This window comes from Typopeltis vanoorti, chromosome 7, assembly GCF_054136105.1.
Source record: "Typopeltis vanoorti isolate ZY-2024b chromosome 7, IOZ_Tvanoo_1.0, whole genome shotgun sequence".
In the NCBI taxonomy this organism is placed as follows: domain Eukaryota; kingdom Metazoa; phylum Arthropoda; class Arachnida; order Uropygi; family Thelyphonidae; genus Typopeltis; species Typopeltis vanoorti.
In genome coordinates, this window is record NC_143555.1 from 121,515,873 (window position 1) to 121,533,132 (window position 17,260).

General features: G+C 37.8%; 1 protein-coding gene across 1 annotated transcript in view; it reads left to right on the plus strand.

Annotated features, from left to right (window-relative positions):
- LOC150105008 (protein Obscurin-like) overlaps positions 1-17,260 on the plus strand; it is a 790,953-nt gene that overhangs the window by 261,128 nt on the left and 512,565 nt on the right. The window contains exon 28 of the mRNA XM_090395103.1: positions 14,663-14,838. Coding sequence (XP_090251229.1) covers positions 14,663-14,838 — 176 coding nt within the window. The remainder of the gene's footprint in view (positions 1-14,662; positions 14,839-17,260) is intronic.

Sequence of the window (17,260 nt, forward strand, 5' to 3'; positions counted from 1 at the left end):
TGCTGTTGAAAATTACCGGCCAATCAGCATAACAGGAATCATTATCAAGGTCTTAGAGAAAATAGTCAAGAGGAAAATACAAGATTGGATAAAAGAAAATGGGATACTGTATCGGGGACAGCATGGTTTTGTGAAGGGTAGGTCATGCCTCAGTAACTTGCTCACGTATTATAACACAGTGACGGCTGAACTGGATAAGGGTAATGGGTTTACAGTGATTCTGCTGGACCTTGCTAAGGCCTTTGACAGGATACCACATGGAATTCTAATCAGTAAATTGCAGCATATGGGAATGGACATAGGGTTGGTGAGATGGATAGGAGGGTGGTTGACGGAGAGATATCAGAGAGTGGTTTACTCAGGAGTAGAGTCCACAAGACGGCCTGTGACTAGTGGTGTACCACAAGGATCTGTTCTTGGACCACTGCTGTTTAATTTGTTCATAAATGATATAGGAAAGGATCTGAGAGGAACAGTTCATTTGTTTGCGGATGATGCGAAGTTGGGTAGGGCAATAGTGAATGCAGATGACGTCAAAATTTTGCAGGATGATTTGGATAGATTGGAGGTCTGGGCTAGGGAGAATGGATGTCAATTTAATGTGGCAAAATGTAAGGTTATGCATTTTGGGGTGAAAAGATGGGAGGCAGTTTACTGCATTGGTGGAACCGTGCTCCAGGAAATTGATGAGGCACGAGATTTAGGAGTGTTGGTGGATAAGGAATTGAAATTTAGGGGACACATTGCAAAAGTGGCCAAATCAGCTCATCAAATCACTTGGTTGCTGAAGAATACGTTGACAAGCAGAGACAAGCAGGTTATTGTTCCTCTGTATCGAGCCTTGATAAGACCTCATCTCGACTACTGTGCTCAGATTTGGTCACCTAGGTTTCTTCTTGATGGGGAGGAGGTGGAGAGGATCCAGAGGCGAGTGACCAAGATGATAGCAGGTCTGTGGAATGAACCGTATGAGAACAGGTTGAGGATTTGTGGGTTGCAAAAATTGGTTGATAGGCGGAGGAGGGGAGATATGATTGAGACATTCAAATTACTGAAGGGTTTCTATAAAATTAATTCAGAAGATATTTTTGAGAACAGGGCTGGTTGTGGGAGGACTAGGGGACATCCATGGAAACTGGGCAAAATTGTGGTTAGTAAAGGTGTTAGAGCTGGGTTCTTTACTTTTAGAGTAGTGAATGAGTGGAATGCGCTCCCTGAGTCTGTGGTGGATGCTGTGACAGTGAATGAGTTTAAGGCGAGGTATGATAGATACTGTATGAATGTCGAATAGTTGTGATGAAAATGATTTGGGGCCTCCCTCGATGAGTCTAATGACTCCCTGGAGTTGCCCGTAATAATAATAATAATAATAATAATAACTACCTCAGATAGTATGTAACAGAGGGCATGCGAGGGTTGAGGGTCTTGGTTTTGATCATCTCATCAGAGGATGTAATTATAAATGAGGTGTCAAATCATCCACCAATTGGCGAGAGTGACCATGAGGTGATTACCTGTTCATACCTCTCTTTAGCTAAATAGAGGTGGTTGTCAGCAGTGTGAGGACCTCTATGAGAAAAGAGTATATGTGGAACTACAAGGGGGAGGGGGATGATTATGAAGAGCTCAGGAGACAGCTTGCGGATGTAGCATGGAATGAGGAGTTAGCTGGAAAAGAGATCAATGCTTGGGAGATTTTCAAAAACTATCTAGTAGATGCAATGTCTAAGTGTATTCCAAGGATGAGAAGGTTAAATAAGGTAGGTGTGAGATGGATGAATAAAGAGATTAAGCATGCCAGAGAAAGAGAGCATTGTGGAGGCAGCATAAGAGAAGTGGAAATAACGAATTCCATGAGGTCTACAAAGACCAGGCAAGGAGGGTGACTTGGTTGGTGAGAGTAGCTAAAGAGAGGTATGAACAGCAGTTAGCTAACGAAGCCAAAAAGAATCCTAAGACGTTCTTTCGACATGTACCAGCAAAAGAAAGAATGATTATGGGACGATGACATTGATAGGAGATACTTAATGAGCAGTTCATAAAGGTCTTTCATTCTTGTGAATGTGACTTCATGGAGAGACTGAGAGCAGTAGATGATAGGGAGGAGACACCGACTGTAAGTAAGTGAGCAAGAGATGTTTGGGGAGTTGAGTAAACTAAATGTAAATAATGGTGTGTGACTTGATAATATATCACTGCATATTCTGAAGGAATGTGCCAGAGAGTTGACACCTGCCTTGACATATTTTTTTAATACGAGTCTTGCACTTGGTCAAGTTCCTCAGGAGTGGAAGGAGGGCAAGATTGTGCCACTTCATAAAGGAGGTGATCGAATTCAAGCATCAAACTATAAGCCTATCTGTGTGTCAGGTATTGTGGTTAAGTTGTTGGAGAAGCTTGTGAGAACTAGGATCCAGAGTTGGGTTGACAACAATGGTATTATCTTTGATGGACAGCATGGATTGCTAAAGGGAGGTCATGTTTTAGTAATCTACTTACTTATTACAATAACTGACTGCTTCCTTAGACAGACGAAAAGGATATACAGTAATATACTTGAATTTTGCAAATGCTTTTGATAGATTACCATATGATAAGTTGATAGCCAAACTAGAGCAGATGGGGTTGGATATTAGATTGGTGCATTGGATTGGAGACTGGCTATCTGATAGGTATCAACAAGTTGTGTATGGAGGAGCGATATCCAGGAAAAGGAAAGTCACTAGTGGAGTGCCTCAGGGGGTCTGTTTTAGGTCCATTGCTATTTAACTTATATATTAACGATATAGTTGAAGATTTGGGTGGAGATATTCAGTTGTTTGCAGATGATGCAAAGTTGGGATGAACCATGAAGGGTAGAGAAGATATTATGGCATTACAAGAAGACTTGAATAAATGGAGTGATTGGGCACGGAAATGAGGATGTGAGTTCAATGTTGCAAAATATAAGGTTTTAAATTTTGGAAAACAAAGATGGGAAGTAGTATTTATGCTTGGTGAGGATATATTGTTGGAGGTGGAAGAAATAAGAGATCTTGGTGTGATAATGGATAAGGATCTGAAATTTAGGGGACAGCAAAAATTGTGAAGACAACACAAAGGCTTCTGGGAATATGCGGAGGACATTGACGTTTAGAAGTAGGGAGATGCTTGTTCCGTTGTATAAGGCTTTGATTAGGCCACACATGGACTATTGTGCCCATATTTGGTCACCTGGTTTTCAGAAGGATGAAGAGATGTTGGAAAGGGTCCAAAGCGATTGACTAACGTAGTTTCTGACCTCTGGAATGTTGAGTATGAGGAAAGATTGAGAAGATGTAATATGCAGAGTCTGGTAGACAGCAGGAAGAGGGGAGATATGATAGAGACCTACAAGTTGGTAAGGGGTTTTTATAGGATCAGCGCTGAAGAAGTTCTGCAGAAAATAGTGGGAGATCGGGGGAGAACCAGAAGTCATCCCTGGAAACGCTATAAAGATGGTGTGAGTAGTTGAGTGAGAGGAGTGTTCTTTTCGTGCAGAGTTGTAAATGATTGGAATGCGTTGCCTGAGAGTGTGGTGTCTGCAAGGAGTCTGAATGTGTTCAAGGCATGGTATGATGAGCTGTGTGTGTGTGTGTGCAATAAAAGGACCTCTCAGATGAGTCTTTGACTCCATTAGGTCTTGGGGTAATAATAATAACAATAATGCTGTGCAAGAGGATTTGAATAAGCTAGATAGATAGGCAAATGAATGGGGGTATCAGTTTAATGCAGCAAAATGTAAGGTCTTGAAGTTTGGGACACATCGATGGGATGCTGCATACTCTATTGGAGGAGCTATACTGGAGACAGTAGGGGAGACAAGAGATCTGGGGGTTGATGATTGATAAAATCCTGAAATTCAAGGGACATATTGCAAAGGTGGTGAAGGTAACACAGAGGATTGTTGCAATAATGAGAAGGACGCTGAGCTGCAGAGATAAAAGAATTATCATTCCATGGTATAAGCCCCTGATCAGACCACACTTAGACTATTGTTCTCAGATTTGGTCCTCAGGATTTGAAGGGGATAAATTAACTGTGGAAAGGGTACAAAGGTGGATAACAAAGACAGTTTCAGAACTGTACAGTGTTAGTTATGAGGATTGACTGAAGGGATGTGGACTGCAGAGTTTGGTTGATAGAAGAAGGGGAGGTGATATGATTGAGACTTTTAAACTGTTGAGAGGTGGTTACAGGGTTGACACTGAGGAGCTCTTTTGCTTGGTTGAACAGTGGGAAGGAGTGATGACAAGAGGCCATCCCTGGAAGTTATGAAAGGAAACTGTGATCAAGAGGGTGGTTGAACCATGGAATGCATTGCCTGATAGAGTGGTGAGAATGAGAATGGTCAATGTGTTTAAGGAGTGGTATGGTAGGCTGTGTTTCCTAGGAGGGATCTCCCACGACTAGTCTTGATAGACTTGTGTTTCCTAGGAAGGACCTCCTGCGATGAGTCTTTTGACTCCTTGGAGGCCTAAATAATAATAATAATAATAATTTAATTTGATGAGCTGTATGCAGTAGTAGAAATTTCCTCATACAAGAGCACTAAATTCACCTGTCAGTAAATACAATTTGCCTTAGCTGAATGAACGTTTATTTGAATTTTAAGAAAAGCAGGAATTGTATTGGTATCTCAGCTTTGTGAGGAATGCTAACCTGTTTAGTTGTATAGCCAATTTTAGTTTCAACTTACTGAATTGTTACACATTGTGTACAATATCATCCCCATAGAAGACTATCAGTCTTGTTGATGATCCTCCTGTAACATGTTTTGCTTTAAAGATGTTGATCCTTTTATAATGTCATGTTATTTTTGGTGTTGTAATACCATTAAAATAAGTTATGAATAATGTCTAACAGCTAAGCCTGTGAACAAGATTGATGAGTGCAAAGGCATCTTCCACAGCCACACTTGCACATACAATTAGAAAAGTGTACAGCATGATCTGTTACTATATATTACATACATCCAGCCTCTATGGATCAATCACAATATTCTTTACACCAGTGTAGTTTGGACTATTAATTACCATAGTTAATGTTTGGCTTATATGCATTCAGCCTTTTTTAGAAACTGAGACTGTGCAACTCTTTGCACACAGTGTTCCATTACTAATGTGTTCAAAGAGTCTACTGATTCTTTGACCATGTTAGTGATTTGAATTCCTGGTTGACTGTTTCCACATCATCATAAACTTGATTTTGAGTTATTAATGGATACCATTGTCATGAATGGGTATGTCACTGGCAGGGCCGAATCAACACCTTCTTGGGCTTCTGGCGGGAAGAGAAATGTGAGGTCCCCCTATATCATTTCCTAATGTTCAATAATAATAATAATAATAATAAGATACTCATTGATTTTGAAGTCCCAAGTAATTCCATTGGTGGATGTGAAGGTGATATTCAAAACAAAAATAACACAACAATTCACTCCTTCCCACTCACATGCTTCCCCCATAGCAAAACTAACATTATAAAGTGACTTTTCTACATTTTGATGTGGCAAAATCATGTATTAGGTCATCAAAGTTAATATTTTGTAAAACCTCATGTTCAGTGATCATTAAACTTAGGTGGTTTAATCGTGACTGTACCATGCTGTTTCTTAATTCATTTTATAGTAATTTCAATTTAGAAAATGAACGTTCATTGCAGGCATTAGTAACCATCATTGAAAAAAAAAATCCTCATAGAGATTTCCATAATAGGAAACACTGAAAATATATGTTCATTATGCATATAAGCGTAAATTTTGTTAATGGTAACACGGTCTTCTTCTTCATTTGTGGTTAAGGTCTTATCACCTATGTTTGCTTTCTTCACTGATTCTATATCCATCATCATGTGTGATCTAAAGTGGAGACATTACATGAATAGTTCTGTAGAAGTAAGGTCTTCGCTAAGTTGGCTAGATCATCACAGTGAGTTTTTATGTCTTGATCATCTAAAGTAAGAAGAGTTTCTAAGAAGTCAAATTTATTAAATATTTCGTTGTACTGTTTTTCTCGCATATCCAAACTAGTTACCAAGGAATCTATGATTGGTAAGTATGTGTCCACTCTAAATTTCCTGCTGCCCTTAAGTTGCACATCTGAGTCGTCTGTGTTTCTATGGTGGCGCAGATAGCATCAGCCTGGCCAAAAATTATTGCGATCACTGAGACGTGGTTGACAGAAGGGGATATAACAACAGGAATAGAAGTCGCTGGGTATAGCATTTTTCGTCAGGATAGGAGGGGAAAGCGTAGTGGTGGAGTACTGCTTATGATAAGTGATGATCTATGTCCTCTAAGAGTGGAGAATTTGGAAGGAAGTGAGACAAATGATTTTGAGAGTGTATGGTGTGAGGTAGAGGTAGGCAAGACAGGATATTTAGTGGGGTGTTGCTACAGACCCAGGAGCACAGAGGATGGGGACCAGGAGATGTTTAGACAGCTAAGTTTGGCAAGTGCAAGAAGAATGATTGTTATTGGAGATTTTAACTTCAGTAGTATAAATTGGAGAGAGGAAGATGCATGTAGCAATAGGGGAATGGAATTTCTAGAATTCTTGAGGGACAAATGTCTTAGGCAACATGTAACAGAGGGAACAAGAGGTTCAAAAATTTTGGATTTGGTTATAGCATCAGAAGAGTTGATAATAACTGAGTTGAAGTCTCTCCCACCAGTTGGAGAGAGTGATCATATGGTGTTGACTTGGAAAATGAATAGACATGCAGGAGTATCAAAGAGACGGGAACTTATGTGGAATTATAAGGCAGGTGATTATGATAGTCTTAGACGTCAACTTCGGGAAGTTTCATGGAGGGAGGAATTGGAAGGCCGGGATATCACCAGTGCGTGGGAAATTGTGAAAGAATATTTGTTATCAGCAATGCTAAGTTGTATACCACGAGTGAAGAAGAGGATGCAATTTGGAGTAAAGTGGATGACAAACAATATTAAACAGGAATTGCATGCGAAAAAGAGGGTATGGAAGAGATATAAGGAGATAGGTGAAGAGATGCATGAGGAATATAAGACACAGGCCAGAAAAGTGACTAGTGTGGTAAGAAAAGCGAAACTGGAATATGAGAGGAGATTGGCCCTAAGATCCAAAGAAAATCCTAGGGAATTTTTTAGCTATGTGGCCAGTAGGAGGAGAAATGACTGTGGAAGAATGATATTGTGGGATAAAAATGGGAATAGAGTGACTGATGCAGAGGACATAGTGGAAATGTTCAATGAACACTTTATTGGAGTATTTCATCCTAGAGGAGTCAGTTTTAATGCTAGAGGGATAGGACTGGTACGAGGTCTGGAGGTACAGGAGGAGAGTGTGTTTCAGATACTGAGTACTCTGGATGTCAGTAAAGCTGTGGGACTGGATGGTATTTCGCCACGAGTTTTGAGAGAATGTGCTAGGGAATTGACAGTACCTTTAACGTGGCTTTTCAATGAAAGTCTGGCTTTGGCAAAGGTGCCCAGGGAATGGAAGGAAGGTAAGATAGTGCCATTGCATAAGGGTGGTAACAGACTGGAAGTGTCTAATTATAGGCCAGTCTGTGTGTCATCAGTAGTTGTTAAGATCTTGGAGAAAGTAGTGAGGGACCGTGTACAGCATTGGGCAGATGAGGGTAATGTTATCTGTGAGAATCAACATGGATTTGTGAAAGGACGCTCTTGTTTTAGCAATATGCTAGCCTTTTATAATAAAGTTACAAGAACATTAGATGAGGGAAAGGCATATACTGCAATTTTCTTAGACTTGGCGAAGGCATTTGACAGGGTGCCACATGATAAGCTGATATTTAAGTTGCAGCACATGGGTCTGGATGTCAGATTGGTCAACTGGATTCAGGATTGGCTGTCTGATAGGTATCAGAGAGTTGTGTATGGTGGAGCAGTTTCCAGGAGGCAGAGGGTTACAAGTGGGGTCCCACAGGGCTCAGTACTAGGACCTATATTGTTTAACCTTTATATCAATGACATAGCCAGTGGATTGCAGGGGGATATTCAGTTGTTTGCAGATGATGCGAAGCTGGGAAGGATTATTAGTAATAGTGCAGATGTGGTAGCCCTGCAAGAGGATTTAAATAAGCTAGATAAATGGGCAAATGAATGGGGGTGTCAGTTTAATGCAGCAAAATGTAAGGTCTTGAGGTTTGGGAAACATCGATGGGATGCTGCATACTCTATAGGAGGAGTTATACTGGAGGAAGTAGGGGAGACAAGAGATCTGGGGTTGATGGTTGATAGAAACCTGAAGTTTAGGGGACATATTGCAAAGGTGGTGAAGGTAACACAGAGGATTGCTGCTATTATGAGAATGGGCAAATGAATGGGGGTGTCAGTTTAATGCAGCAAAATGTAAGGTCTTGAGGTTTGGGAAACATCGATGGGATGCTGCATACTCTATAGGAGGAGTTATACTGGAGGAAGTAGGGGAGACAAGAGATCTGGGGTTGATGGTTGATAGAAACCTGAAGTTTAGGGGACATATTGCAAAGGTGGTGAAGGTAACACAGAGGATTGCTGCTATTATGAGAAGGACACTGACCTGTAGAGATAAGAGGGTTATCATTCCGTTGTATAAGTCTCTGATCAGACCACACTTGGACTATTGTTCTCAGATTTGGTCCCCAGGATTTGAAGGGGATAAATTAACTGTGGAAAGGATACAAAGACGGATGACAAAGATGGTTTCAGGACTGTACAAGGATAGTTATGAGGATTGGCTGAGAGAATGTGGACTGCAGAGTTTGGTGAATAGAAGAAGGAGAGGTGATATGATTGAGACTTTTAAACTGTTGAGAGGTGGCTACAGGGTTGACACTGGGGAGTTCTTTCACTTGGTTGATCAGCGGGAAGGAGTGATGACAAGAGGCCATCCCTGGAAGTTATGAAAGGAAACTGTGAGCAAGAGGGTAAGGAGTGGTTTCTTTGTGTGGAGGGTGGTTGAGCCATGGAATGCATTGCCTGATGGAGTGGTGCGAGTGAGAACAGTCAGTGAGTTTAAAGAGTGGTATGATAGACTTTGTGTTTCTCAGGGGGGGGGGACCTCTCCTCAGTGAGTCTTGACAGACTTTATGTCTTAGGAAGGACCTCCCTCAATGAGTCTTTTGACTCCTTGGAGGCCTGAATAATAATAATAATAATAATATTAGAGTGCTGCTGCATTGTTTATACAAATCCTGGTAGTTCTTATCCTGTGACTTTTCTTTCACTTGGGATTCATAGTCCTCTAAACAGTTTCATTTCTCAGTTACAAATGCCTTTAAGGACTTCAGCAATTTCATAGCAGTAGATAAGTTCGTGCTTTCTTTCTGGAGGACTTGGCTCACTCTGTTAAATCGTTTCAGTATGTCATTCCAAAAAATAGTCAGAAAAGTTGTTTCTAGTTTGTCTCTTAAATCCTGAGCTGTAAGCCATGTTTCTGATGATTCCTGACTCCCTCCTAAATCATCCAAACTCAATCTGATTTCTTCATAACCTTCGTATAGAGCACTTACTGCATCTGTATGTGCAGACCACCAAGTTCTTGACAATTGCGTTATCACTTTAAGCCAAGATCCCAAATGCGAAACTATTATTTCCCAATGATAAGGCGAAGATGAAAAGAAATTGTAAAGATTTTGAACCAAATCAAAATAAATGGTTGACATTTAAGATACTATTTACTGCATGAACACCTACAAGGTTCAAGGAATGTCCTGCGCATGGTATATACAATGCATATTTATTTCATTCCTTAATTTTAGCCTTTAATCCTGAATAATGCCCTGACATATTTGCTGTGTTATCATAGGAGTGACCTCTACAATTCATTAGTGGTATATTATTTTGATCCAAAAAAGTCATGACTACGTCAGCAAGAATATTTGCTTTATGCCCATGAATGGAAATAAACTTGTAAAAATCTCTCTTTAGGAATATCTCCAGAAACATATCTTATTATAAATGTCAGTTGGTCTACGTGTGTGATATCAAGTGTTGAGTCCACTGATATGGAATAATACTTAGCTTTCTGTACTTCGGTGACAATAGTTTCCAACACTTTAACTCCCGTAATTTGTATGAATTCTTCACAAATAGTAGCTGATAGATATGATGGGACCCTTTTCCTGCATTACCATACTTCTTTATATGTTCACATAAAAATGGATCAAACTGACTGATCAGTTCCAAAATGCTAAATAATTGCCATTCTTAGGTGAGCCTATAGTTGGTTGTCTCCTCTTAGCAGCAGGCCTCTAGACACTAAAAATTTTATAACTGCAATTATTCTTTTCAATACTTCTATCCAGTACTGATGCTCACTGTCGAACTGGATTACCAATTGTGTGTTTATACGCCCATGCACTTTTAAACGACTGCAGTATGTCATCATGCATTTTCTGTGTTCTGCCCCATTCTCATGATGTGAAATGGCCTTTATTCCATGTTTCCAATCATTGAATCCGCTCATAAACGGGGAATCAGAAGTTGAAAACAATTTACAAACAAAACAATATACTTTTCCTTTGTGGGAAAATAAATAAGCCAATCTCGAATTTGAGTTTCTCCATTCGACAACTGTCACGAAAACATTGCTGATGTTAAATACCTAGTTTCTTTATCTGAGTTGTTACTTCCTACCATATATTCTCGGGCTGATTGACTAAAGCTGCACTGATTATTTTGGCATTTGGATGGACCTTTTTAAACCCAGTATTCCTGTAAGATATGATTTACCATTGGCCATAGTCCAGGATCGGAACTCTTATAATTGTCATTATTTGTACTTACATTTGCTGTAGTACAAGCAGAGGTTGTTTCTTTCTGTATACTATTACTGCACAAGGACTTACTTGAAACAGAATTTGCTGGCGATTCCATATTTTCCCTTTCCTTACGTGGTTCATTCTCTCCAACAACTTCACTTTCACTGCTCTTAAAAAAAGTTTAGTTTTGGAAGTTTTTGAATTGCCTTTGCCTGTTCTTTTATTTTCTTTTGTTTTGCACAACCACTTTAGTAACGTTTCATACTGAGGGGAAGCATGTTCTCCTAATATCCCTATGACTTGCTTATAACTTTTAACTATTTTCTAACTAGACCAAGGCAGTAACACAATATACTTATCTACTAGTTTAAACTTGTAAAGCAGAAAGCTGAACCTGAACTGCAATGTATATATTGCAGTTGGTACTCAACAATCACCTGCAGACTGCACAAGAAGATTCATTCATTGTTGCAGCATTCCAGCTATGAAAGTTGTTCGAGATTTAAAAAAGTTTCTATTCATTTATGTATTATATTTTGTAGTGCTCGAAATAAAAATTTAGAAGTTCCAGTATAATTTCCAAGGTTCGATTTGGGTTATATCAGCTTTGGCGCACAAAACTTTTGTACATAAGCATTATCAACAATGCGTTGATCAGAAACTTGCGACTGTCGATGTAGGATGCACCAAATCAAGTTCATGTTAATTCCATAAAAGCGAGTAGCTGATAGCTTAGCACTGAAATAAATGAAGTTTAATAGCAGTTTTTATTTAACCAGTTTCTTGTAACCAGAGTTTGAAAACGACAATCGACAAAACTAAATTAAGCTTTTCAACGTAATTCTAAGTTATTTCCTCATAGCATTTTCATAAAATACTTTGAATCAAGTTATATTACGGTTATGTAATATTTTAACCCACCCATGTCGAGCACTGAAAATTTGTTTAGTTTCTCTATTTTAAGAGAATGCCCCCCCCCCAAAGAGCAGGGCCCATGGAGGGCGCTGGGTTTGCCGTTACCTTAAAACAGTCACTGGTATGGCATATAGTGATAACATCTCTTTTGAAGTCTATAAATTATTTTCCATTTACCATTTGATTGCATATAGACATACAGTTGGTTCACAGGGAAATATCTGTTTACCTTATGTAGTCGTATGTCACAGGTATATAAGTGCTATCAGTAGTATTCCATATTACTGATGTTCCACACATATATACATACATTACATATTTATACATATTGTGTTATATACATACATACATTAATGTGTGTGTGGAACACAAGACTTCAAGTTTGTGATTATAGTATACAGCATGACCTTGAAATGAAGCATGAGAAAACCAAGGCATTTATTGAAATTAGAAATTTCTCATTTCTAATTTTTATTTATATAATTTTATTCATATAATTTATAATTTTATATTTTCTTGGAGATCAGATATCTAGAAGTAGTAATGGTGATAGAACTAAAATTTAGGAATCACATTGCTAAAACTGTGAAGAGATCACAATGGAATATGGCAATGATGAAGATGTGCAGAAATACAGAGTTATGGCTCCATTGTGAAAGACCCTGATCACATCATATACAGATTCTATGTAGAAATGTGAGATAAACTGTGTAGAAATCTGACCTCCAATAAGGATATATTGGAGAATTCTCTGAGAGAAGACTGACAAAGGTATTGTCAGATCTCTGGAATATGTCTCTTATGTCTGATTGAGACATGTAAGGTGATGTTACCAGTTGAATGGGGAGGTGATTTTCATAGAATGGCAAAAGGCATGGTAAAAAAAGAGCCCATGCCTGGAAACTGTATAAGGAAGGTGTGAGCATGGAAGGGAAGGAGAAGGTTTGTACCTATTATTATTATTATTACTGCCATCTGACATCCATAGAGTCAAAGTACTCATTGTAGGAGGTCTATACTCATGTGAAAGATCCTTGAATTGTGCCTTAAACCCATTCACAGTTTCTGCACTCATCACACTATCAGGTAGTGTATTCCACTCGTCAATCACTCTCCATGTAAAGAACCTACTTCTCACTTCCCTGCTCACACTCTTGCTTCTCACTACTCTATGAAAAATCTCCTTCATATTAATCTGGTAACAACCCCCCCCCCCTCCCCCCCTCATCAACTTATTATTAGTATTATTATTATGATTCAGGTCTCCAAGACTCATTGTGGGAGGCCCATCCTAGAGACTATCATACCACTCCTTGAACTCATTGACCGTTCATGTTCTCACCACTCTATCAGGCAATGCACTGTACAGTTCAACCACCCTCCATGCAAAGAAACCATTCTTCACCCTCCTGCTCACAGCTTACTTTTGTAACTTTTAGGGATGGCGCCTTGTCCTCTTTCCTATGGTGATGGCATTTTTAAGATCTTGTTGACGAGAAGGACGGGGAAAGGGGGAGGAACTGATTATTTTTTTGATACTGTGTTCGCTGTAGCCATAGAAAAAATAATCAGTTCCTTGCCCTTTCCCCGTCCTTCTCATCAACAAGATTTTAAAAATGCCATCACCATACCCTACATCTGTGGCACATCTGAAAAAATAGCCAAGATACTAAAAAAGTACAACCTATACACAGCATATAAGCCCTACCGCAAACTTGCTACCCTTATCCGTTCTACGAAAGATCAGCTCCCTCCTCTCTTGCTGCCTGGAGTTTACAAAGTACCCTGTTCCTGTAAGCTGGCGTACTTTGGACAGACAGGCAGATCAGCATCCATCTGCCTGGAGGAACACAAGTCTGACATCTGTAAACACAACTATGGCCATTCAGGCTTGGCTGACCATGTTTTGGACACCACCAACAGAGTATCATGGAAGAAAACCACCATGCTCCACCACAGCAAATTCAAGAAAGAGAGACTTTTTTTAGAAGCAGCAGCTCTCAGAAACCAACCAAATCTTAATAAATATGGTTGCATTAAGCTTCCAAAGATATGGGAAACACTCATCACCAGAGGTCCCACCTTACATTCCAGGCCACCTACTACCGCCCTTAGAGGGCACTCCACCTAGATAGGACTTTAGTGTCACCCACGTGGTTGAGCTTAGTATTGTAAGGTTTGACGTGTGCATGTTACATTAATTGTTTTTGTAATCCCCGTAGATGTCCTAGTGACTAGGACGAAATATAGGAAGTATTAAATTCTATTTTAATTCTTTTTGAGTGTTGTAAAAAATCCATTAAGCCTCCAACATGAGGATTACTTGGATGTTGAAGCACACATTGACAGGTAAATATAGAAAAGTTATTATCCTTCTTTATAAGACTATGATTCAGATGCATCTGCACTATTATGTACAGATTTTGTATCTGGGTACTTTGGGGATCAGGAGGTGGTGTGGAGGAGAGTATGCAGAGATGAATGACCAAGCTGATGACAAGCCTGTGGAATTCTTCACCTATGCAGATAGATTAAAGGTGTGGATTGCAGAATTTAATTGATAGGCAGAGGAAAAGGGACATGATAGAAATGTATAAGTTACTAAAGAGGTTCTATAAGATTAACACAAAAGAAATATTTCAATACATGATGATTAGATAGAGCCCTTGGGAATTGTGTAAGAATGTGGTTAGTAATGGTGTAAAGACTTAATTTTTTTTGCTTGGATAGTGTCGAATAAGTGTAATAGACTGTCAGAGGTTTTTTTTTTGTGAGTGTGTGTGTGTGTTGGTGTGTATGTGTGCCCTGACAGTGAATGAGTTTAAGGAGTGGTATGTAAGTATGGTGTGAATAAGGGTAGTGTGGGATCTCCCTATGATCAGTCTTCAAGACTGCATGGAGAAAATCATCTAATAATAATAATAATATATTTTCAGAAATCAATGTATCTTAAATTATTAAATAAAATATTTTAATACAGGACTAAAGATGGAAAACATGTTGAAATGGGAGGACGTTTCCGCCTTTTATTTGAGGATGAATCAGCAGTTACATTAGTTATTAAAAATGTCACAAAATCTGATGCAGGAAAATATAGTGTAAAAGTTTCAAATGAACTTGGAGAGGCATCTGCCTCATGTCAGCTTATAGTTACATGTGAGTTAAAAGTCATATTCCTTTATTTAGTTTGTTATATTAAAATGAAAATTAATTAATTTAAATGTTTTAATATAGTGGCTTGAAATACTGTGATAAAAATTATAAAATTATTTGCTTAATTCCTTTGTTAATATTGTCAATACTTTACTTTAGTGAGAAGAACTGTTTGTGCACTTGCAGAAATCTTATTAACATACTTCAGTGGCATACTTCTCAATACCACTTATCTTGATTATGTACTTAGCTGTTTGAGTGGCTCGTTTTTAACCCATCTCATTCCATTCCATCTTTCCTTTTGTGTTTAGACTCAATGCCTTGTCATGGCCAAGTAACTTGACATTATAGAAACCTGATAACACTCATGATACTACAGTTAATCCTATATGAATTTGCTATGGTTGCAAATTGTGTGGTTTCTTCTGGCTGGCTTGCCTGTTATGCAGGATTAATAACAAGATTTCTGGGAGGAAAAACTCTGCCACTGCCATATGAGGCTGGCTATGTCTTGCAGTTGAAAAGCCGCCCTGATAAAGGTTCTATGGGTATTCGGTATTGAGACCACATTGTAATATAAAGAGTTTATTAAAAATAAACAATTAAAAAACCTGACAAGTTTCATGTGTCATAAGACTTACATCATCAGGGGTAATGGTACATAAAAGTTTTATTATTATTATTATTATTATTACTATTATTATTATTACCCCAAGACCTCATGGAGTCAAAGACTCATCTGGAGGTCCTGTTATCACACACACATTGAAGATTAATTACACATATTAGATGTTTTTTGTAACTTCACAACTGTTAAACAAATTGATAAACCAGAATACAAATGATATATTCAAATACAAATGAACATAATGGGTAAAACAAGGGATGTTTCAGATTCTGATATTATTATTATTATTATTCCTGACACCTCCAAGGAGTCCGAAGACTCATCGCGGAGGACACCTACAACTGTCTCAACCACTACACCGAACCACTACTACGAATCATCTCCATCTACCGCCCACCTCCACCACTTCCACAACTAGTATGTTTTGTCTGTAAATATAAGTAGGGATCCCATTTTTTGAAAACAAAAAACCGGGACACAATAAATTTTGTAGAATTAAAGGTTAAGAGAAATAAATTTTATTCGTTAACATTATGTATTTTAAAATAAAAAAATTAAATATTTATTTAAATTTGAATTTGATTTATTAATGTAGATAACATAAATGTTTATACATAAGTCAAATAAATAGAATTCTAATAACAACACTTAAACACAGATGACAATATTTAAACACTTAAATCAAACATTAATAAGTATGTGAAATATAAAGACATAGAATAAAGATATAAAATGTTAATAAGTCAATAAAACGGAGACTACAATGTAAATACAATAAAATATAAAATATAAACAACACAAGCCTTATGCATATTGTGTTAGATGCATAATATCTGAAATTATATGAAAAATAAATAAATTTAATTTATTTTATTTTATTTAAAAATTAAAAAAAATAAAAACAAATTTATAATTAATTTTTAATATATACCCCATCTCTTCCTTATTCTGCCTCTTCTTGTACATTACAGCTGGTCGTTGCCTGTCCCATTTTACTGCTACTTTATTATATCATTATTATATTTGGTTGAAGAATGAATTTTGTGCAAGAGTTGTCGATTCTTAGATGCTATATTGAAAAACTCTGAACATGACATGTTTCTGTAATGGATTTTAACAAGCATGATAGATTTAACTGTGTCCAGTTGCAAGCGATTCCTTTCATTTGTCCATAACGAATTCATCAACGAAAAAATTCATTCAATAGAAGCATTTGATCCTGGTAAGGTCAAACAAAAACTTATAATTGAAGCTATTTTACTGTAAGTAATTTGTTCCTTTTTTAAAATGACCAAAGATTTCTTTCCACCTATCCTCAAGTTTACAGCTGGCATTATTCCATTCATTAATTTTATACTCAGTTGCATACATTTTAACATGGCTGTACTCATCAAATAAGTTCTCTTCATTTAAGTTGAAATTTGGTAAGATGGTCTTAATTTCTTTGACACATTCCATTAAATTTTCCCAAGATACAGGTGTGTTCAAGCAAGCCCATTCCATTTTAGTAAATACACTAAACTGATTTTGAGTCCATTCTTGAATATATTGAATTGCAGTGAAGTAGAAATTGGAGATGTTGTCTCTAAATGATGATTCAGTCATTAAACCTTCTTCACAAAGATTTTTCATTTTGATTTTCACTTCACTGGGTAAATACTTCTCCTTTTCACACAATAAAATTTTCGTAATAAGAATATCTATCTCTTTTTTACCTCACAACCTGTAGCATATTCTCTTTAGATTCGCTGGATTGCCTCAGAAAATATTTTCATCTGATTTTTTAAAAATAGAAGA